The 25,643-nt window shown below is 34.0% G+C and overlaps 1 protein-coding gene across 1 annotated transcript in view; it reads right to left on the reverse strand.

Annotated features, from left to right (window-relative positions):
* Positions 1-24,210, reverse strand: part of SOL1 (carboxypeptidase D) — a 40,974-nt gene extending 16,764 nt beyond the window's left edge. The window contains 15 exon segments of the mRNA XM_086431712.1: positions 54-117; positions 968-1,051; positions 2,111-2,173; positions 3,613-3,715; positions 3,960-4,085; positions 12,974-13,020; positions 15,512-15,543; positions 15,546-15,615; positions 15,795-15,917; positions 16,706-16,801; positions 22,291-22,347; positions 22,451-22,481; positions 22,604-22,699; positions 22,798-22,867; positions 23,876-24,210. Coding sequence (XP_086287838.1) covers positions 54-117; positions 968-1,051; positions 2,111-2,173; positions 3,613-3,715; positions 3,960-4,085; positions 12,974-13,020; positions 15,512-15,543; positions 15,546-15,615; positions 15,795-15,917; positions 16,706-16,801; positions 22,291-22,347; positions 22,451-22,481; positions 22,604-22,699; positions 22,798-22,867; positions 23,876-23,984 — 1,171 coding nt within the window. The 5' untranslated portion in view covers positions 23,985-24,210.
* Between the last annotated feature and the right edge of the window lie 1,433 nt (positions 24,211-25,643).

Here is a 25,643-nt window from a genome sequence, read left to right on the forward strand (position 1 = left end):
ATAATTGTGGGATAAAGAGATTGGGATTTGGGGGTAAGAATGAAATTATTTACCTTCATAACTCTCACCAGGGGCAAGGATTCGATGGTAATCTCCAAATGCTTCACCGGATTTCACCTGAAATTCACAAATGAAGAAGGTATATAACTAGATGCTAAGAGAAAGCAATAAATGCATCAAAAGGAGGTCAATCAGAAAATTATGCGACATTTGAAATTTCAACAGATTTATGGCAATTGTCAAAAATGAATTATCGTTTGAACTTTAGCACCGGGCATTTCATCTGGATTAGCTTTACATAATGCACAAATGTAGTGCGGAGCCAACCATTTCATGCTGCACATGTAGGGCATAGATCACCATTAGTGGGTTCCACCTTGGGCATAAAATGGGCTGGACCCAGATCAGATCTAAGTATATGCATATTTAGATCCAGATTTGTTATATTGATTCAGATCCAACTTGGATCCTACTACTTAACACCATATCCGGATCCAACTCGGGTTGGGTCGGGTCGGGTAATTTGCAATGCTTGGCTTTTTTTACCTATTTTACTTCATTGCAAACTTATAATAGTATCATTTTTTACCATTATGCCCTTTCATTTCATAAGAATCCATGTCATGAAAAAGTGGTAGAAAAGGGTTTTTTTTTTTTAAATCTTAAAAATATAGTTTTCAAAGCAATATATATTTAGATCCGGGTAGATCTAGGATGGATCCATATCCGACCTGGATCTGAGTTGGGTCAAGGGGCATAAAACCATTTTCAACCCACCCAATTTTTTATTTAGATCAACTCCAGGGATCCAAACCCTCTAAATCCTGTTTTAGGATCACTTGGATTTCAGATCAAGTCCAACCCATTTTATCCCCTGGTTCCACCTGTGGGAGATTGTTAATAATTGATCTAGTAATATTATGTAGTATCAATCCATTGCAATTATTCAGACTGCTGGAGAACATACCGTGTAATTGATTCCCTTGATTGCAATAGAGGCAGGCAAAGGCTGTCCACCCTCTGATGATAAAATCCTTCCATGTACTCCTGTCTATAAATTTGATGTCACATGACTGAATGTTTTCACAATCAAATTATGTGTGTGAACATAAAAAATGACCCTTGATGTTTTTTAGATAGATAAACCTTTTTTATTGAGAAACTTGGTAATGGCAGGTACTAAACTAGCTGGCACCTTCAACCCTTGATTTGTATCCCCTAAATATGATAAACTTTGTGATTTTTCTTGTTCAAGTTAGTTTAAGGGTCCTACAGCTAGCAAGTTCCTTGTTGAACATTTTTTTTTTTTAATAAATCCATCTGATAAGGCTGAACTTTCCAAAAGTACAATAAATCCACACATTTACCTTAAATGAAAATTTTAACACATGTTCTTCAATAAATCACACGATGTTTTGAATAACATGGTAATGTTATTTTAGAGGGGGATGGGGAGTAAAACCCCATGATCTCTTCCTTACCCCTTTTGTATCCTCCTCTCTCCCAAGGTATTAATTTTCAATGTGAGGTATATTTGGACCTCCTGGGAAGGGAAATTTTCGACCCAGTAGTGGAATAGTGGATTTTTCAGGGAAATGATGAGAATATTGAGAATCTCATCAAAACTTCAGGAAACAATAAAGCATGCATGGAAACACTCTTGACCCATCAAATTACAATAAGCACCATATAGAGAGAGGGCATTAATGTCCATGGTGTTTTGTTACTCACCAACTCAGGGACCTAAGGACCCTAGAGCCAAAAATTGCTAAATTTATATATGAAAATGATATTAATCATGTCATTTTAAATACACAAAGGCAAATAAAGATGTCCTATAACTACTTAGACCAACATTTCCCTATAACTCCATATGTGATCAACTACCACTGACCTCATAAAACTAACGTTTTTTTAGACCTGTCATGTTGTTTCTCATCCTATATAACTTTCTTTAGATAGTAAAGTTATAAAGACAAAAATTCCCCCAACAACAAAAACTTACATGCAGAAACGTAATGATAGGAAAAAGTAAGCTTTAACCATATACAAAGGTCAACCTTAGAGCTTCTATACTATGTATATGACTAACATGATACAGTACATTTACCTTCACAAGGCTTGCAACAAGATTCAACATACTCATTCGGTTGAATTCCCAAAGAGTTGGAATCTGCACATTTGAGAATATGAAAAAAAAAAAAACAAGTTGAACAGTGTGTTGAAATATTGTGAAATAATAAACGAGTGAAAACAGAAAGTCAAAATTTTAAAAAGTGTAGCTCGTGAATATGCAGGTTAACTAATCAGTGTGATATTACAAGACAAAACACTACAAGACTATCAGATCCACATTTCCTGCATGGTCATTGTGCATGATCATTAGACTAACGAGGGTTTTGGAGAGATCATTTGGCACCTTACTTTTCTAGTCACTTGCAGCGTTGATCTTTGCTTCTTATATCACTTTTCTTTTAGTAAAGAAACACTTCGTGGGATTTTGTTCTGCTCGGAAAGAATAGAAACATCCTGATCTTGATTGCTTCTGTGCTACTATATTTGGTTGTCAAAATCCTTGAGTTTTTTTAAAGCATTGTAAATGTATTTAATGATATCCTAAAGAAACTATGTCAACGGCAACCATGTCAACTTTTTTTTACATATATAATTATAAATTTTATTCAAAAAAGGAGGTCCAGAAGACCTACCTGATAATTAAAAAGACAGGTTTAGCATACAATGACTATAAAAGCTCCCATCTAAAAACAAAATCTTCAAAAAAAAACACCTTTAAACTCCTTAACTTACACCACAAAAATAGCAACCCCAAGATATCCAATGTCAGTTCATGTACTATAAGCCCCTTACCTTGCAATATTTTCCTATTTCTTTCCTGTAAAATGGATTGTCCATGTAGAATAGGTAGCACAGGTCAAATTATCCTGGAGAAGAGAATGTGATCTCATTTCACAAGTGGTAGCTGTTCCTTTATGGTAGTTCATGAATAAAAGTATAAGACATCAGAAAGAAATGGCTCCTGATTAAGGTGTAGAGTACATTTGAGGCTCTTGGTAAGACATCTGGTGGTCTGTGGGCAATGAACGAGAAAACTTCAGACTTTAAAGACCTAGTTGTTCCCTAACTGAGGATGGAAGCAAGAGATCTCTACAAAATACGTCGTTCTATCCTTGCTCTTGATCGTTCAGTTTATGATATCATTGAACTAGGGGAAGACGATGAATCTAAGAAGAACAACTTACATGGTAAAAGACAATGACTTCAATGAAGGATGAAAACATTTAACAAGTAGAAAGTCTTGCTCAACAGTGTGGTCAGTTGCTACTTATTATAGGTTCACTGAATAATAGGCATGCCACTAATGAACAGCTGATTCTTTATTATTGTTTTTGATGAACGAAATACATTATATTTTGAAAAACTTGTGGCAATATCAAGAGCATAAGAGTAGTTACAAAAGCACTTTTATTTCTCTAAAATAATTGAACTAAAACTCGTCTAAGTAAAGTTCATTATCACCTTTACAGTGTATTAAACAAGTTTTAAACCAACATAAAATAGCATGAAGCAAAGGAAACCCAAATTAGATCAAACCTCTTTCGCATTAGGCCATTTGACATCACTAATCTCCAAAGTCAATTCAAAGCAGCCTCCATGTATATAGTTCCAATCTTGCATACCACCATAAATGGGGTACCTACAATTAGTTTTTTTGCACGAATGAACTTCATAGCATTTATACGGGAAGAAAAAGGGAAATTGACAATTTTACAATTTTAAAATGATAATGACAAATGAGTGTGACAAGAAAACGTTGAGCAAAATCACAGGATATTTCTTGTTGAGTTGTTGATGAACTCCATAGTGAATTATAGTTATCAGATTTAGAAGGAAAAAAAGAAAAGAAACTCTACGTGAATTAAGCTCAAAATTGTTCTTACCAAGCAGCCCCATTTGTAACCCCTTCTTGAAATTCTTTGCCCAGAGACATGTTATGGTGAGAACGACTATACACACTTGCCATGTACCGGAATGTTTTGTCATCAGGGCAGGCATAGTAATGTTTCCTAAAATTTATCCAAAGTGCAATGAGCATGACAAGAACTAAAAACGAAAAACAAGAAGAAAAACATCATGAGAATAGTGACCAATGATTCAAAATAAAAAGCATGTGCTCTGGCTTATCTAAAAATATGTATCAAAATCATGTTATAATCCTTTTCATTTTTCTGTTTCCTTTTTCATGATGTGGGGAAACTATTCTTGTCACTGAATATCAGCACCATGATGTAAAATTTATAATCACAATATAGAGCAAACCATGGTTCAATGAGAATTCCTTCTTAGAATGTCGGTCAAAACATCTTGATCTCAGAGGTGGTACCAAAATAAGAAATTAAGGGTTTGCATTGTGTTTGTCCAGGTATATTTTTCCATTGTCTTGGTTGGTACTTGGTATTATACTGTCTCAATCGAGACATTTTGGTTCTTCGACTAAGTGAGGGGTACCTCAAGAACAAGACTTTAAACCATAGAGCAATCCAATGTTGAATTGCCTCTATTTAATAAGCTTGGCGATGCATGTAGTTGACTTAGGAGGGTTGGATCCTCCCCCCAAGATTTGTCCCTCTTGATACAAGATTGGGGCATGGTTTTTAGGAGAAAAGGGATCCAATGGTCAAGGCCTCAATTATATTGTTCTCCCATGTGGTCAAGCCTTTTGAATCATTTTTCATGTTAGATTGATAGTTGCTTTGTTGGTTATAGCTCTACAGTGACCTATGGGCATTTTTCTAATTTAGATTTTATTTCTTGTTTTGGTCACTTACATCTCATGTAAGGGCATACTTGTAATTGTGTTTTATAGATATATATACACACTCATACAATGAGGGTATACGAATCATCTGTCAAAAGCCTAATTTTTTTCATCCTCTTTTATTCTAAAATCTACAACCAAAACTTTAACTTGGAATCAGAGCTTAAAGAAAAAGGGGTAGTGATGCTCAGGGGCGGAGCCAGGATTTTCTAGTAGTGGGGGCAAACTATGATCAGTTGTATAGTTGAAGAACTTGGATGGAGGGAGGTGAGGGTGTGGGGGCAAAAATTGGAGGGAGATGAGGGTGTGGGGGCAAATGGGGAGAGAGATGAGGGAGTGGGGACAAATGGGGCATGTAATTAGTTGAAAATATAGAGGTGTCTCAAAGTTCTGTGGGGGCAATTGCCCCCACCAGCTCCTTACTAGCTCCGCCCCTGGTGATGCTTTCTTTTACCCACGGTTGTTGATCAAATCAATCATCATTGATGATGTAAGTATCACAAAATACAAAGTGGTGTTTTTGATCTGTGAAAGATAGTGTTGGAAAGGTATTGATTTATTATGATTTTTCCAGGATGGTTTTAGACAACATTTAGTGATTTTTGGAAAAACACCACAACTGGAGTTTTCTCTCAGTTTCTCTATTAGTTGGGTCTTTCAGCGATAAATCACATAAAAATGAATCATTTTTTCAATAGCTTTCTATTGAATGGGTGAAACCATAATTTGGATGTGATTTGTGAGAGTTGTCAATTTTAATTTCGTTTTTTGCGATGTGTGACCCAGAACATGTGTTACAGTTAGATATCCATGGTATCTGGGTATTTTGATGCTTATAATTGCTTAATATTCATGTCAGTTGTGCATTTTGGAGGTGTTGTGCTCCTAATGTGACAGTTCGATAGTGCAATAGATTGTCTAGCAATTATGATGATGAATGACAGAAAAATGATTTTCAACAGTAGAGGTACTGCCCATGATGGAACAAACTACTTGAATGGTTCCAATCTGCCAAGTTTTTCTTGACCAGCACGAAGGAATGGGGCTGTATGAATGGAACTATTAGATACCCTGATACAGGTGATTTGACACATGTTGATTGGAAATCCGAGAATATGACAGTATTTTCATGGCTCCTCCACTCTATGCAGCCCAACATTAGTAAGAGATTCATGTAACGACGTAGCAAAGAAAGTATGGATGCAGTGGCTGAATCTTGCTCCCATGAGCATGATTTTTCGCCACGATAGTCAGTTGACAGTTGGTACCAAATGAAAGTTGTGTTTCACTCCAAACGTCTGTTCACACAACCGAAAGTTGTGTTTCACTCCAAACGTCTATTCACACAACCAAAAGTTGAGTTTCACCCCGAGACGAAACACAACTTTCATTTTTGTGGCTGAATCTTACACCCATGAGCATAATTTTACCAAGATATTTGAATTGATTTATCGAATCCTTTGGTCCGAGGGTCCAATCCTTTAGTGGTTATTATTCCAATGGCTTGAGTCACTATCATTCTGCATATGGCAGTGAGCAGCACCTTTAGATTGAGCAGAGATTTTTTTTTTTTAAATTTATCTATTGAGTGTTGGAATCCTGAGTATGAGTCAGCTCATGCCAATGAGCTTCGACTTTTCCTTTGGTTGGTACTGTTTTGTTCCTTTCCAATATGTCCAATAATATGCCTGAGAAGACTGCTCTTGTTTCTAATCTCTGATCGTCTACATTGTGGTTCATCTTTCGGTAGCAGTGATACTCCCTCCCAATATGATACAAGCAAGCTGAAATGTACAAATTGTGGTAGATTTTAGCACACCAAGGAGAAGTGTTGGGACCTTTCTTATTGTCTTAAGCCAAACAACACCTGCAGGGTTATGATTGATTCTACAAATTAACCGTAAAAAAGTAGGGTGTCATTATATGATTAAAGGACCATGGAAGTGTGCAATTGTAATGCTCCAGACCCTCAATAATACAATATTGTCTGCTTTGCGCCGAAGCCCACATGGCTTTAAAATGCGCGTATAGGGTCTGGTTTGTCCTTTCCTTATAGCCCAGGCTCTGAATGTTCTCTTACTCAATATGGAACTATCACACTTCTCCCTGCTATTCCACCCTGCAACGTGATGAATCTACTTCGCCCTACGGTCTTTGTAGCCCTTTCCATGTCCAACAAGTGGTGCACCGATAGGACCGTGACAACCTCCCCTCCAAACAGGAAATGCCATCCTCGGCTATGATACCATATGTAACACCCCAGGCTTACAACAGTACAATATTGTCTACTTTGAGCCGAAACTCACATGGATCTAGAACACGTTGTATCATATAAGGTTTGGTTTGTCCTTACAGCCTAGACCCTGAACGTTCTCCTACCCAATGTGGGACTAATCACACTCTTCCCTGCTATTCCACCAAGCAACATGACCCCTTAATCTCCGTAACCCTTTCCACGTCCAGCTAGTGGCGCATCATCATCGACGTAACAACAACCAACCAGAAACAAGGAGGCATTGTGTGTTCTCCCACTTGTAGAATTGTTGGAGAGTTGGAGAACTCCATTAAATCTATATTATTTTTTTTACTTTATCTCAATTCTTGACCTCTTTATCTCCTACTTTTCACTTAAAATTCATTGAAGCATTCTCAAGCTCCATCAACATTCGAAGGCTCAATGTATATGATGAATGATTAATCACTATATAAAAAAGGGGGTCATGTTTCCCTTGGGTAAGTCCCTAAATTAGTGAGTAGGGTATAAGCCCTTGAATGAAAGACCCAAAATCCCTCGAGGAAGATTCGAATATTGGGTTGGTGGAAAATATTAAATATGTATTTGGAACTTGTGATTTTTTTTTTAAATGTTGTGTTGAATTATTCACCATGATATTTACATTCATGATTTATTCTTAACTTTAATCATATTTAGTAGATGTGACCTTCGAGATATCTTACTCACCGATAATGTCCGACACATTTTTCAAGACCATAGAAGATTTCGGATGAGATTGATGCATGAAGTTTTCTCAATTAGTGTTATTATTATTAGATTTTTAGTTGGTGTATTCTAATTTCAGATCGATGAACAATGTGAAGGACGATATTCCTTAGTTTTGTATTTTCCTTATTTCATATTACGATTGTTTGTTGGTATTAGTTATTTTAGAGGCCTTAGTAAATTTGGTAATGTTTTTTTTATTTGAAGTCTTTGTTGAAAAACATTGAGAACCTTGTTGATATGGGAACTTTATTTATGTCATGTCAAATTTTCTTTATCTATTTACAGGTTTATGTTTTAAATTGAGTTATTTATTTATTAAATTGAAGCGTATGGATCTTGGACCCAATAAATCAAAAAAAAATCGCTAGCTATTTTATATAATTAATTTGTTTCAGTTCTGTTGCATGACTGCACTACAGTAATTGAAATATTTTGGGTTCAAACCTAAAATATCTTCACATAAAATATAGTATTTATTAATTTCTAAAAATCATAGTAGAAGTAAACTTTCTAACTAAAAAGATCTTATGTCAAATCATTTTTTATTTATTACTTATAATTTTTCCAATTAAATGAATATTTTATGAAAAATAGAAAATGATGCTCAATCTTGGGACCGATTTTTCAAGATTTTAGCACTGAAATTAATCCTTTTGGAAAACTTGAAAGGCTTGGTGTTTTTCCTCAAGTTTTCAAATCAATCAACCGTTTGCAAAAACTCTAAAAATTGAATTCTATAGAACTTATTTTGTATTTAAGTGTCAAGTGTTGTCCAATGTTTTCAACAACCTTTTATGGCTTTTTGGCAACCTTTTCGAAAAGTTTCTTCAAAAGTAAGGTTATTATAGGAATGCTTAGGCTTTATAAATTAACTTTCCATCAAGTTAAGATTCATCAAAATTGGAATTAAATTGTGTGGCTAGAAATTATAGAATGACCAATGGCCAAACAATTCTCATGTTATCACTTTCAGTTGGTTAGAGTTAAAAAAAGCGGAAATTGCTCTATTATTGGATAGAACATTTTAAAAAGTATTTTTTTCTATATTTTTTTTAATTCACCCCTTGGGATCCGGGATTTGGACTTGAGTCATGGACCTAGGTCCAAGTTACAGATCTCGAGGACTTAGGTTTGACGGGTTCTTTGGTATTGTGGCAGGTACAAAGACCATTTTCACCACTAGTTTTCCTTTGGAATCCACATTGAATGTCCCAAATATGCCTAATAATCTTCTTACTGTTCGTAACATTACCAAATGACTCAATTGTCACTTGATGTAGATTTCAGGATTTGACGATGGGGATGACATTTGGTCCTGGTTATGAGGAAATAAGGCCCTACATACTTGAGAATGAGAGGATCTCTGTTTAGGTCCCCATTTTGTTATGTTTTTTTATTCCTAGTACTATGCATTTGTAGCATTCCTGTCTTGGTCACATGCCTTTGTCGAGGCTATGTTTGTTATTTCATAATCAACTTAAGTATGTTGCTAGTTCTATTTTGCATTGTGATGTGTGTCAATACTCTACAAACATTGTCAAAACTCTTAACCTTCTAAGCAAGGTATTAAATTTTGATTTTGAAGTCTATTTCGATCATCCTGGAAATGAAAATCTTTTGTCAAAATATTTCGAGCAGTGTGAAAATCAATACAATTTTCAACGAAATGATAGAAATATTATGAAATAATGAAAAAATTGCAGAAGTGTTCAATGAAAGTGCAGGAAATGATAAAATAGACATGAAAACACACTCATAAGTCATCAAACTATAATAAACAACTTATAATTTCACTCCACAATTGCATAAGTACCTAAGAGTTCAACGCCTAAAACAACAATATGCTCCATAGAAAAGAAAATATAATGTCACATTAACTGTGAATAATTTAATATGTAAACCACTATCTTAAACAAACAAACTATTACATAGTACATTTTCATATTATTGTAATCTAAAAAATATATATTCTCACATTATTATACATATTATTTTATCTTTTAAATTGTATGAATAAGTTACTAATATATCTAACTAATTAGAACATGGACGATTGTATATGAATGTATGAATATCTCGATCGAAGTTTATTATTTATTGAAATATTTCCACCAAACTCTTGCATTTTTATATCTAAAATTTGACAAATTTTGATTTTTTTTTTGGTCGAAATTCAGTATTCACCGAAATATTTCCTGAATGTATAGTGATTTCCACTGAAATATATACATAAAGAAACTATCGGTTAAATTTCATGTCAAATCTTGTTAAAATGGAAATATTTCGGTATATTTCATGGAACTATGTTGAAATTTCTTACTATGCTTCTATGCAATAGTAAATATGATGTTTCTTTTAGTATTGTTCACTCTAATGGGTGAGGTCCTTTCGCTATTACATCTCTGCTTGGCTTTCGATGTTTTGTTTCATTTTTGGACAATTATACACACATAACCAGTGTATTTATGAAATCTAAATATGAAGTGGCTGCGAGATCAATTTTTAAGAGACATTTGCACCAATTGCCAAGATGAATTTTATCTGCGTAATCCATTTTCTTGTAGCTAATAAAAGGTAGCCTCTTCATTACTTGGATGTTAAAAATATATTCCTACATGGGGATTTTCAAGAAAAAATGTATATGGCTCTTCCTAATGGTTTTTGACTTGAGGGGTCGAAAGATAGAATTTGTAAGCTAAAAGTGGCTATATATAGACTAAAACAATCTCTAGGTGCTTCATTCGAAGAGTTCAGTGAAGTAGTTATGCAAGTTGTATACAAAAAAAAAAAAAAAATTATGATCACACCCTATTACTTAAATAGGGAAAACACCTAACAACATTGATAGTATATGATGAGGGTATTGTTACCATGGGTAACAATGACGATGAGCTCATGCCGTTGAAACAAACCTAAGCAAGGTGTTTGACACAAAGAACTTAGCACTACTTAAGTATTTTCTTGGGATTGAAGTGGTTAGGCCTAAGAGGGGAATTTTCATCACAAAGAGAAAGAACAATACAGATCTTTTGAAGCAAACAAGAATGATGGGGGCAACGCTTGCGAACTCAACCATGATACTCAATCAGAAAAATGAAAGCCAAGGATAGTGAAACACTTGAAGATGGATACTATCAGTGATTTATTGGAAAGCTTATATATGACTGTCACTTGTCCTGACATCCATATGACGTACGGTTAACTAGTATATGCACTCAATATGTGGCTGACATGTTGATGGACTGTACAAGATTCTCAGGTACCTAGAATCTAGCCAAAGGGAAGGGTTTTTATACAGACATCATGGACACTTTAACATGGAGATATAATGATGGGAACTTTAACGGGCAGGATCTCTCAGTGATAGAAGGTCCACCACTAAATACTGCACGTTTGTCAGCGAAAATTTGGTTCTTGGAAGAGAAAGTAGAATGTTGTTTCTCAATCGAGTGCAGAAGTCAAATATAGGGCCATGGCCGATGGCATTTGAGAAGGGCTATGGGTTTATTGGATTACATTCATTCTTGCCAACTTAGCAGTCCATGTGAAGACACCTATCAAGTTAAACAGAGACGATTTGGCCACTAAACAAATTGCCTCCTATTCAGTTTATCACAAGAAAACCAAGGACATTGAGGATGATTATCATTTGTAAGAGAAAATGTGGCATCTAAAGTATTTTGTGGTTCTTTTGTTAGTTGACAAGAAAAAATTACTAATGTGCTCATTGACACTGCAAAAGACGAGATTGCATGAGTTGATATCTTAGTAGGGCATGAATTACATCTACGTACCAGCTCAAGGGGAAGTGTTGATGACAGCCATATAGTGACATATGAGAAGTACCGTCAATTGGCTTTTATGTCTGGTGTTATTATTTATATCTGGTGTAAAGCCATACTTCTCATTTAGTTTTATATATACTAATATAACGAGTGTATTTTCATTACCATAATTTCTCTACATCCTTTTTGCTTCTTTTCTTCTAACATCTACAACCAAAACTTCAAATTTTTAAGGAGAAAACGAGGACAAAATTTTGTAGGAAAATATCAAATTGCCTTACTTGGTACATAGCACATCATTTGCATTTGCAAATTATTCCCATGGCAAATGTTTCTCAGTGAAAATTTTATTGTGTCTTGGCCACTAGAAAATCTCTTGATAAATCATTTATAGTGCTTGCTTGATTTTTTTTAATGCAAAAAAATTTACAGACATGTTAAAATAAAATGTGAGAAAATATTTAAGTAAATTCAACTTTGTCTAAGTGGTTAACAGATTGAAGATGAGGGCATTTAGGTCATTTTCTGTTAGTTTCCAAAACTATAATTATGATCATCAACGCACATATGTAGTCATTTAAATAAGCTCGATAAAAAATAAAATAAAAAGCTTGATCATTTAGAACTGTTAAGAGAGGAACAAGAGAATGGGTGGGAATGGAGTCAAATAACATTTGCAAATGGTTTGCAGTACTTTTTGTGCTACAAACCATTTGTTGGAATTTCTTAAGAATTTAAGAAGTCCATGCAAAGTTTATACAATGCAAATCATTTGCATTGTGTCTCCCAAGTACCCATAAAATGTATTTTAGGAAATTTTTTGCATTTGCAAATGATTTGCAGTGTACCAATAGGGTCATAATATCATAGCTGAATAAAACAAAAAACATTCCAGAGCTGAAATAACCATATAGTTTTTTTTTATATATAGTGCTGAAATTAGTATAGCAAAGTCCTTTGAGCTTTGTTTAAAACTGAGATAATAATTGTGACACTACAACAAAATTTGGAGTAAATCATACAGAAAATAGACTCGATGAAAGGATGCTAAAAAGAGACGGGAGATGCATTATTATGGGATACTTCTTTTATGAACGTATATTCTAATTTAAAATTGGCCAAGACTCCTCAATCAATAATAAAAATAAATAAATAAAATCTATGTAGTATTCATATATAAGTTTGATCAGGCTAGTAGAACCAAGCAACGCTTTCTTGGTTGAATAAGGGGAAAGAGCATCTTAATAACTGTAAGCCTATGTAAGGAAACATTAAATAGAGGTGTGATTTTGAGGTCCTGATTAGGCCATTAGGGTATGAGTTAGAAGATGGATCCAGAAGAATTACCTTTTATCTTGAGAGCCATCCCATGGATAATTTGCAACAAGTGCTCCCTGAGAACAACAACAAATTTATTGAAGGGACTCATTTCCACATTTATTCAATAACCAGAATAATGTTAAACCAAATAATTTCTACAACCTAATAGATATATAATCGCCTATTTCTCAACAGTTTAAATTCCTTTTGATATCTCCATAGCCCCAATTTCTATCAATATGTGGTTACTTTGATTCAAATTATTACTATTATTATTATTATATAAAACTTGGGTGCTCATAGAGATGAAGAGAGAATTTACTTTTTAACAGAAGTGGCTATCAAAATTTCAAGTTTTCGGCCAAATGCATTCCACTGGACCAAATCATTTCTAATATGGTTGACGCAAAAGTAGTTCAGGCTAAGATTTAAAGGTTCTCCCTTATAGTCCAAGATACACAAGTACCTCTAAGTTCACATGTGCAACTCAGGAATAACTTTCTAGGGATGGATAAAACTTTATCAAACTCAAATTTTGGACCCCTCCCCTGTTCCCTTATTCATGGTTCAAATTTTATTCCATTTTGGAATGTTTGGTGGAACATTCCAGTTTTGGCCAAAACCGGAACAAGATATCAACTCTGAAACATTCAATGTTTCAGGAATGTTTTGAAATGCAATTTTTTGGGGATTGCCTCAGAATGTTTTGGTTAAGATCTTTTAAGGTGATAGTTAGAATTTTCAATTAAATGATCTAAAAAGGTTGCAGTGTAAACTCCAAAGAGAGCTTCTTCACCCCTCCACCTCCCCCATCAAATTCTTTTTTTTTTTTTCCCATTCTCTATGCTTTCATATCTAGTCATCTTTCTACAAATCCATCTTTGTACTAGTGTTATGGAGGAATCTTTTCTCATATGTAGTTGTTTACATCATTCATCATTAGGGACCTAGGAATGTCATATGATAGGTTACAATGAATGGTTAGGGCAAGAAATATTGTGCTTTGATATAGCATAGTGTAGAGGATATATTACTTTGGGGGATTCAATCGAGAGAAGGTAAAATTGCCACAAAAATTTCCCTAAGACAGAAAAGTCAAAAACGATAGGTAGTAGGATTCTCAGCACTAGTGGGAAGTGACAAATAAAAAGCTGAGGTTGACGGAAATGAATTTCATGTTGGACTTAGTGAAATTTCCTCAGTGAGAAATTGTGAAACGTGAATTAGTATTTTAAAGCAAAAAAGAACTCTTTTTGGAACATGTAAAGGTATAATGAAAAGATTTAAAGGTAGCTGTTCATAGCAGTATTGACCTGATTGCTACTTCCACATGGAGCTCAAGGTATTAAATTTCCATAATTTTGCAAAAATGTCATTAAATTTTCCCCTTTTCCAAGTACTGACATCGAAAGGCACTTTTCATTTCCACAAAATTTTATTCAAAATCACCATTCATTTTAAATTTTCAAGAATAATTTATTTCTTTGATATACTAAAACATAGTTGATAGGGACATCAAATATTGAGGAGTAGATTTTAGTTTTTCTTTTCTTCTAATCTTTATTTTCTTTTTTATTTTTTTGTTCTTCTTGATTTTTTTTTAATTCATTGTTCTTGATTTTCTTGATTCTTGATTCTTGATCCTTGATTCTTGATCTTTGATTCTTGAAACCCCTTTCTTAATTTTTGATTCTTGATACTTGAAACTTACAAAACTTCAACCCTTAATCATTTCCTTACCTTACAAACCTTTAACCAAATTCCTTAAACCCTCATATTTTCTTTTCTCCCATCACCGTCCTGCATCAATAGTATACTCCTCAAACTTGTATATCAAAATTTTCAAAATCCAGGGAAACCCAACCTCATATTTCTTTAGAAATTGATTGTTACAAGCATTTAAGGTTAAAACAACTAATATAGTAGAACTAAAACTTGTAAATTTTATTATTTGAATTGGTAGAGAATATCAAAGTAAAATTCAGGGTTTTATCCCATTTAAAGGAATTGATAAAGTATTCCAATTAAATTGATATATCTGTAGTTGTTTGACATAAATGGGATTTGGCGGTGTAAGTGAATTAGATCTACCGATCTAGGATGCATTCATATCAGATTACTGTGCATAATAATAAAAAATTGAGGGTTCAACTTAATTCTTTGTGGTGGTCAAGACCTTTAGTAAGATCTAACAATGAGAGATTAACAACAAAAATTCAAAATATTACTTTCTCATAATCTAAATAAGCTTACTTGTCATATAATGACAACATGAGAAATGCATAGACCAATCTTTGTTCACAATTAACTTAGAAGTGCTCAATAACCATTTTTTATAAAGGATTCTTCATGGTTAGAACTTAGAAATTTTGGCATGAACATTCATTGCATATGAATGAAACAAATAAATGGAATGGTAGAGAAAATTTGAAGATTTATTGGGTAAGAATTTGCTTTAATAAGATCGATCACGCAAGAACATGAATGCAACACTTCGATATCAAATGGAGCACACACTTTATTTACTAAAGTAAATGGTACGAAAAAATAGAAAAGAAGCATTACCCCATGCAAACTGGCGGAGGCTGTGAAATGTCTCTTTTCAACCAACTCATAATGGCTTTTGTTTCAGGTTGACGTGATTCCATGTCATCGTTCACAGTAAAAAACTATGTGCATTTTAGTCAGCTAATATTAATCATTGATATTTACTCTAGAAAAAAAACCAACAAATAGTAAACCCAATGAAACTAACAACAGAAATTAGATCCCTTGAGTCTCACTTTCAGTAAACGGAAACCATATAATTGCTGATATAAGAACTGAAAGTGCATAAATTAACAGTCACCTGATCTGGAAAATCTCTATTTAGGTCAATGTTGTTTGCATTGCCACGTCTCCTAAGTGAAAATCCATCAGGATTCATTGTGGGAAGTATATGAAGGTGGACATTTTTTATGATCAATGTTGCCTATGGGGACAAAAATATGATATAAAATGTATTAGACCTTGCCGTGAAGAACTCAAAATCAGTTAATGTAAGCTTATGGAAAATGGGAATTATAAAGAAAAAGTTATCCTAATTCTACAAAAAAATACAAAGTGGCAAGAAATGATGTATGAATTGGGTAGGTTGTAAGTTCAATCATGACATGCCCACCAAAAAGAAAATAAATACCTCCCTTGTTAAGATAGTAGACATGCATCCCTGGACTAAAATACTAGTTTGCTCCCCTGATCTTCCGACTTTAAAAAATTCTGACCCCATGAATGATAAATCACTCTTTTTATTTGTTATTTTTATTTCAAAGCGATTTATCAAAATTTTAATAGGTAAATGGGCCAACTCTGTCACTTATGGTTAGAATTTGTCAAAGATAAATGGAGGCAATGCTAACTCCTTTGAATCCATGGATACAAGTCTAATATATCAGATTACTCTGGAAGGTAGGTAAGAATCCCAAAAAATAGGAGATTATAATAAATTCTAAGTACAAAGGATCTAACCAAGAGGGAAGCAACAATATACAATAGTTCACAAGCAAATGATACCAAAAACGATAAGTATGGCTTCTTGTTCATAGGAAATAAAACAAAAATGAGTTACTAGCGGATTTCAGATTCAGAATCAGAATAGTTTACAGAAGTTTCTCTACATTCAAAAAGACAAAAAAAAAAAAAAAAAAGGAAAGAAACGGCAGTAAAACATGTTCAATTTGACGGATGAAACATTAAAAGATGAGAAAGAAAGAAGAATACCAAGGGATCCTTCATGTAATTATCACAAAGCCAATTTGCTAGAAGCAACAGTAGTTCACGGCCAACAGGTTCATCTCCATGCATGTTTCCAATAAACTGCAATATCAAGCATATAAACTTCTGTAAACCTTCCTTTAGCAAGAATTTATCAGACTAGGGGAGCAGGGGAAGAGGTTGTGAACAAGAAAGAATGTCTAAAAATGTTCCCTTAAGGATATACTCAGAAACTAACAAGAGAAACTTCAGTGGAGGCACAAATAAACTCCAGTTACAAGTTTAAACTAGTTGTATCCTTTACTTATATACTTTATGCATGTGTTGCCAAAGGAGATTATTACATCAAACACACTACACCTGTAGGAAACCATAGAGAAGAAGGGTACATAATAAAACAGATGGTAAATTTCTAGCAGGCAAGAAAACATTGATTATGTAGGAATCAAGGTTTTAAATTTTGATTTTGGTATTTATTTTGATCAGCCTGGAAATGGATGCATTTCATAGAAACGTTTTGATCAGTGCGGAAGTATATAAAATTTTCAAGGAAATGATGGAAATACTGTCGAAAAGATAAGAATATTGAGAAATTTCCATTGAAACTATAGGAAATGATAACGTGGATGTGAAAACAGACTCATAGACATTAGTTATCAAACTATAATAATAATAATAATAATAATAATAATAACAACATATGGGGTAGAATCATTAGGAGTAGACACTTCAGAAAATGTCACTATAAATTTGAGGTGTCAAATGCTATGTCTAACCGCAAGACCTTTGACTTTAGGGTTTGAGAATCACATAAATGAATCAATGTTTGCATGCTTGACCAAACAACAATGTCCTATGACTATATCTAGGTCAGTTGGACATTGAGGAAATTTATTATTGTGGTTGGATAGAATTAAATAGAGGACTCCATCTTCAAATTCTTGGTATCTGGTTGTAAGCTATCATCTAGTTTTATTGGATTCTCTTGCAAATATTTTATAAATCTCACACAAGCAACATAATATAGAAAATTGTATTTGAGTATATTTAAATTTTTATTTCTCATGCTAAACAAATACTTATTTTCTAAACTTTTTGCCACGTGATGGACTTCTTATTTGCAAGAAATATCAAAATTACATGATGGATGCCTTCATTTACTGAGTTGATAGTAAGGATTTCAGTCTCAGAGATTTCAAGGAGGTTTTGATTAATGAAAGGGTGCTTGCATAAGTTTGACAAGAAATGGAGGACCAAAGAGCAATTTTGCCTTTAAAACTCCATACGACTTACTTGCAATTATTTTAAAATTTTGATTATGACAAAAACCATCCTGCTTTTCCACCAAAATAAGGATGGTTTATTCAATTTCGATGAGTAAGAAAACTCTTAGTCTATATATTCCCACAAGATCCTATCCCGAGGCCTAGATGATCATTGGTGTTAGCATCAGTGAGATCTGAGAATCTCTTCCTTCCTTTTAAAGACTGGAGAGTTGAGGTGATCTAGGGTGTGAATTGTGTAGAGATCGAAGGCTTCTAATGTTACAAAACGATCCAAAGATTTCTCACTCTTTTTTCTCGTGATTCAAATATCATATATATCAGGTATTTTTTGTTTGGATTAAAATATTTTTCTGATCTTGAAACAAATTTCTCTGGAGATTTCCTGGTGGATGTGAGGATGCCTTCCCAAAAATACGAGTTTTTGATGGTGCTACTACCCCACACAAAGTTTGAACTTCCACATCCCACTAAAATGACACTTTGTTAGACTATTACTCTTCCCTAAACCTCCGAAGCCACTTCCCTAGAATAGCAATGTTCATAACAAAAGCTTTTGGTCACTAAATGCATTTACTTTAGGACGTAGATTGAATTCGTATCCATTAAATGATAATTTAAAGAGTTTTTTTTATAGTTCCAAAAAAAAAAAAACTTATGGGCTTCTTCAATATCTTAACAACCCTTCTCTACATGGTGAATACAGACATATACTAAATTGGGAGGCTCGATAAAGTACTCTTGATAAGCATAGGCATCCCATCTTTCGGTAAATTGGAAGGCTTGATCAACTTGCCCTGATAAGCATATGTGACACTCTAAAAGTAATTTTCCCAATCAACATTGATAAAAAATTGTCCACCCGTAAAGGATCTGGCTTTTGTGGTTATTAGGCCATGAATAGATTCCTCAATCTAAAGGAAGGCCGATTAGAGCATTCTAGTTATGAAATTTCAAAACTCTCATGCTCCTAGGGATTCTAATATCCCTCGTTTTTTACAAGAGAATTTGATAAAGCTAAAGTCATGCCTTAGGAACCAGCATCACGGACAATTCCAAAGACATCCTATTCCTCCCAAAAATGATATATATCTCTATTTTCTATTGGCGCATACACACCCGTGACAACTACGGACTATGGCTTCCAACCAAACAACTTTGAATGGAAGTATAGAGAGGGCACTTACTAGTTCATTTGAACAATCCACTTTCTTTAGAAAGAACCACGAGGCAACAAGCTAGAAGAATGCCCCAATCAAAAGCTCATGAGTTCCAAATATCTTGCGTTAGCTAAAGCTCCCAACTCTCAAGCATTGTTTCCTGGATCATAACGATATTAACTCCCCATCTCTTGATCAAACTATTCAAACAACCATTCTAGTTCTACCACCACGCCCCCAAACCTTCCAAGTCAAAATCTTAATCTTCATGGATTACTCTTTGTATTCTCCCACATTCACGTCTACCCATTCTATTCCCTGTAAAGGACTGATAACTTTCTAATCTTTTGATCTCCCTTGATGACATACAACTAGAAGTGCCTTTTTACCCCTTTCAAGGATCCACATAGATGTTCCCATGTCATTCCCCTTGAGAACCCTTGCATTTGTGCCCCCCTAAAGATTCACCTTCACCATTATTTTTGCATCCTTCATCATGGAAATCATATTTCTCCTTGTATTTGTCTAGTGAGTTCCAAATCATTAGGTTTGCCACTGCTTAGCCCTTTTCACATATAACTTGAGAATTTCCAAAGTCTCATGCTACAACCCACACAAGATAAACCCAATATCAGACAAATAATTAAGGTGTCCATGGGGAGGAATTCATGATGATCCTAGGATTTTCAAAAATGGTAAATCATATTCCTGCTTCTCTTACCTGTATGTGTACACTAGCTTGAAATCACCACTTGTAGATTGTTACAAAAGTATGGCTTAGATCTACTGGTTGAAGGGGAAGGTAGCTCAATATGTTCAGTTCTTGAACCACAAGGAATCTATGAATCAACCTGACTCCACAATTACTTTGAAGTGAAGAAAATAAACTTTAGGCCATAACCCACAATCCCATCAACCTTATGGCCTTCCGGATCATAGCACTTCTTTGAAGATCTCAAATTATTCAGCAGCAAATCATCTAGGTCCTCAAACTATGCCTTCACTCAAATGTTCTTCTGAATGATAAAACTATTGGGAAAGAGTAATGGGCAACACAGAAAGACTAGGTATATTTTTAGTGATACTACAGCGTAAGTATACAAACAAAAGATGCAATTTTAAAGCTTAACTTTGATGCTGCACTGCAGCAGTACTTCGACAAAGGAAATCAACATTGACTTTATAAGGTTGCTACCGATAATAACAAACTTGCAATAAATAGGGTAAAAATGATGAATCCTTAATTATGTTGTTTTTTGTTTATTGCTTGACACATGATATCAATTCTAGGATAATTTTATGTAGATGCAGGAATGATGACTCCTTAATGATGATTTTGATTTTTATTTATAGCTTGACAAATGATATCAATCTAGGATCTCTTTGGACGCACTTCTTTGGAAAGTTTGGGATCTCTCTTTGCCTTCCTAGGTCTGTGTGTGACTTGTTCGAAACTTGGATCTTTTTGGGTTACGACTTCTCAGGCTCTAAAAGGGTGCTTTGGTCGTTGACTCCCTTTGTGATCTGTTTGGGAATATGGAAAGAAAGGAACGGCAGGGTGGTTGAAGGAAAGAGTCGTGACTTTCAAGCTATTATTCAATCGGTCTTTGCTTTTTTGTGTAAGGTGTTTGTTGAGTTGCAGGGTATTTTCTTTGAAGACTTTATTTCTAGGTGGGAAAGGGTGTGTTCTATACAAATGAGGTAGTCTGTCATTATATTTTCCATTGCATGGTTGGTCATCTAGCCCAACCTTGCTTCCTTTTTTGATAATAATATTTTTATTTATCAAAAAAAAAATATATATATGATATCAATTCTGGGGTAATCTTCACCAAGGTTTAAAATCTCGTCTCAAGGCAATGTTTTGGTCAAGAGAAACAACCAATGCTATCTCGACCAATACATTTCGATACATTCTCAAAACATTCAATGTTTGGTCAATGTATTGAATCGGTCTTAGCTGGCACCAATACAAAGTGGCTGATATGATACAGTATTTTGAACCATGATCTCCATTATTCATCTACTCATTTAGTTTTTTTTTTAAATCTCAGAAAACCTCTTTATCAATAGATAAGATGAGAAGCTTGAAACCCAGTAATGAAGGTCTCAAAAATATATACAGCGGGAAGTTATCATTAATTAGTCAAACGGGATTGAACAAGTCACCTTCTATCGATAAAAAAGATTGAAGAGCTTCACCATGAAAGCCATTAAAACCGACCTTGAAATTATAAGCATCCATCCCTCAAAACAACAACATGTCTCATACACTTAGGGGTGTCAATAGGCAGAGCCAGTTCAAACCAGGCCTTGAATGGGTCCACTTTTAATCAAGGGTAAAATCTAACCCAAGCCCAAGCCATTTAATAATTTGGTTGAACCTTGGATAAAAGTGTACTTCCAAGCCCGTCTGATTGAAGCTAGCCCTGACTGCATCTAGGCCAGTTCCTAGGCAGGTCAAAACCTAAATAATGCTTCTACATTCTACTTTCTAATTTTGACTTGGTGGTGAATGTGACGGTGGCTGGTAAGCAGTGGTAGGGTTTCTACTCTCTAGCTTTAGCTTGGTGTTTGGAAAAGAGTGAGTACTAAAAAGTTATCGAACTCATTAAAAACAGGCTTACCTATCAAAAAAACCATAAAAATGTTATGGGTTTGGTTAGGATACCTTAGGGTTATAAAGTACATGGATAGGTGGTATATACATTTTAAATTACTTATTTACCCTTTCATCTGTCCTTTGGGTACATTTCAATAGTTTTATATTTTAAATGGGTGCCGATTAGCAAACAAACGGACTGACAAGGTTGGCTTCAGGCTTGGCAGGGACATGCCTTTCTACACGTTGAGCTAGCTTGGCCTATCAACACCCCTACATAATTTGGTTGTTACGCTCATGGAGAATATAACATTAGGATTCAACTCCATAATTCCCAAAAAATCCTAGTCATATTAAGCTAGGTACCCCACTATTGCAATAGAAAATCCTAGTATACAAAAGGATTGCCCAAAGGCTAATATAAGCCCAGGAATGCAAATAAATACAATTGAACAAACATTCACAAAAAATTTGAGAAAGCGGATGTAATAAAGTTGTAAGAGCTATGGTAAAACAAAGCAACAAAGATAATAGTAAATCATTCACCTTAAATGCAGGTTCAGCTTCGTCTAGCCCAGGCTTGTCTGAAATTTCCATCACCCACTACAATAAGTAACCAAAAATATGATATCAGAAGCATTTAAGCACTTCAATTTAACTAATAATTAGAGCACCGAAACAGAACAGTTTGAATTAAACCATTTACCAATGGAACTCCATTCACACTCTGTCCAATACTGGTTATTGATTCCAACAATCCCTCAAAGAGAGAAACAAAGCACATGTCAAAACAGTTACCATATCGACTATATTTCCACTTAATCAACCTAGAAATAACCACACTCATGATAAAAGTCACCTGTAGATCTTGGAAATACTACTACATCTTCGACCAAATTGCTTCACAGCCACCTCAAGTTCAGAATTGGTCATGTATCCACGAGCTATGTCGACACTATGATACAATTGTTGAATCACAGCTATTAAGAAATTTTACCATAGTTCACATAATTAATATGAGAAAATAATAATAAAAAGGAAACATATAAGTACCTGGGTGAAGGCTGTTTCTCTGAAGACAAGGCTCGGGTGAAGAACCTTTGGTTATGATCCATGGAACTTACTGAACACAAAAGGATGAAAATTGCCAGCATTCGAACTCAGATTCAAATGCCATTAAATTTAATTACACATCAAAAGAGGTATATTTAATAGAAATAAGTTTTTAAATTAAAACTACAGTTGTTGACCGAAATCAGCTCCAGTGCAGAGGTCATCCAATTTGAAATTTCTCAGTGTATTTTTCTAAATACCACACAAATACTTGTGAAAAAACTATCTTTATTTATGAATTGATGAACACAAACATTTTTATTTAATTAAAATATTAATCAGATCTATAAAAAAGAAAAGAAAAAAAAAATCGAATCAAATGAAAGATTGTAATTTTGGGTGAAGAACAACGGGTTATAATCTATGGAATCAACAAACACAAAAGGATTAAAATTGCCAGCATTCGAACCCAGATTCAAACGCTATTAAATTTAATTATGATCCAAAAGAGGAACATTTAATAAGATAAGTTTTTTATTTTAAATTACAACTACAGTTCTTAGCCGAAATCAGCTCCGGTGCAGATGTCATCCAATTTGAAATTTCTCAGTATAAATCTACAAACAAACACACAAATATGTGCCAAAAAATCTATCATTTTCGATGAATCGACATGCACAAATGATCTTATTTATATGGAAATATTAATCAGAGCTACAAAAAACAAAAAAAACAAAAAAAAAAAAAGATTGAAATTTCGGGTGAAGAACTCATAAATTGCGAGCATTCAAACTCAGATTCAAACGACATTAAATTAATTACAATCCAAAACAGGTACATTTAATAAAATATTTTTTTCATTCTAAATAAAAGCTACAGTTATTCCAGTGCAGAGGTCAACCAGTTTGAAATTTCTCATTATAAATCAAGAAAGAAAACAAATTATGTGCCAAAAAAAAAAAAAAACGATCTTTGTGGATGAATCTACAAACATAAACAATTTTTTTTATATTGAAATATTAATCACAGCTATTTAAAAAGAAAAAAAAAACAAATAAAGGAGAAAATAGAAGAAGACCTGAGAGATTCAAGCTATGTTCTCCACCTCTGGAGATTACAGGATCCAATAAAGAGGAAAAACATAAGGTGAGAAGAAGAGAGACGGAAGAAGAGAAAAGAGACTCCATTAGAGACTGAATCCGATTTTCTGAGAGATCTTCTTCACAGCTTCACTGCGTTTGTTGTTTACCAAGTCCTCACATCATTATTATGGTTTCAAAACTCGGTTTGGCGTCTCGTTCACCAAAGAAACCGAGTTGTCTCGGACGAGTCATCTCGTATTGGACGGGTCATCTCTACTTCTATTCCGGCCAAAAAAACCATTTTTTTCTCGAAACCACTGATCTTCGTCGTTGGGTAGAGATTTTAACCCTCATCTCCAACCTTAAAACATCAAGCAAGAATGGTTTCAAAACTCATCGAAACCAAGACGTATCGTCCGAGTCGTCTCGATATCTGGCATGGACAAGACAGACGGACAAGTCAATGTCTGGGACAAGGTTTAATACCCCATGTTCAATTTGTTTTCATTCTTGAATGTCATACGTCACGAACGTATCAGTAAACTCGTTTGAGATAACTCAGTATCTAACATAGACGAGACGAGACGTGAAATTGAGTTTTAAAACTATTGGATTTTTTTGGGGGAAAATTATTAGAAAAATAATAAATTAATTATTAATTATTAAAAAATAATATTTTTTTTCAAAATTATCCAAAAGGTAATAATTTGGCGGTCCAAACGCCTATTTTCAAATGGACGGAATTACCCTCCCAAAATCTGGCAGTTGGAACGCTACTTTTCATTATCTTCCCGAAATGTGGTGGTTGGAACGCCACTTTTCATTGTAACGATCAAATTTATATATTATTTCCTATTTATGCTCCAATGGTCTTATTTTCTACTCATACCCACACTCATATTTTTCACTCCTCTCAATGGTCAGAAACAATCCCCAGCATAAATAACACATTCATTCATTTCTCATTTTGCACAAATCTTATAGTCAATTCTACTGATTAGTCCCTCTGCTTTCTTACTATATAATTTCTCTTATATATATTTGTAATAAAAATTTAAATTTCTAAGATAGCTACTTGAAAAATGATTGTATGCCGTTATGAAGGTTATTGTGAAGATCTGACATACATTAGTGGTAATACTCGAATTTTAATGATAACGTCAAATATTACGTTGTCCAAGGTACATACAATGATTGCTCAAATTGCAAGATAAGACCAACTTTTATATTGAGGTCGGTTGTTACACTAGATTCTCAATCAATTTTAATTGATATTTATAATCAATCTACTTGAGAGTATATATTAGAAGTGGATGAAAAGTGTCAAAGTATATTATTTATGTAGTCCATGGCGACAATTCATATGATTCAAGATATGTTAAAATGTGACAATCGATTTACAATCATGGTCACTTAAATTTACGAGGTGAGCCTAGTTCCTCAAATCAAATATGTGAAAATGCTTGTAATCCAACTATACATAATTCAATTAAAAATAATTATATGCCACAAGAAAATAATTTTGATTGTGAGAATGATGATCTAAAAGATGATGTATCAAGTTCATCATCAGACGATGATAGGAATATGTCCGACGTTTATGCAGGTAAGATTTACAAAAATTCCGAAAAAAAATCGATTTCATATTCTTGATCTAGTAATATAAATAAATTATGTAAATTATGCATTGAATAATAAAGAAAAAAATAATAATAAATTGTGATTTTGAAGATTTCACATGGCATGTATATGGTAGGAAGATCA

The sequence above is a fragment of the Akebia trifoliata genome, chromosome 2 (genome assembly GCF_017979445.1).
Source record: "Akebia trifoliata isolate Shusen 1 chromosome 2, ASM1797944v1, whole genome shotgun sequence".
Lineage (NCBI taxonomy): Eukaryota > Viridiplantae > Streptophyta > Magnoliopsida > Ranunculales > Lardizabalaceae > Akebia > Akebia trifoliata.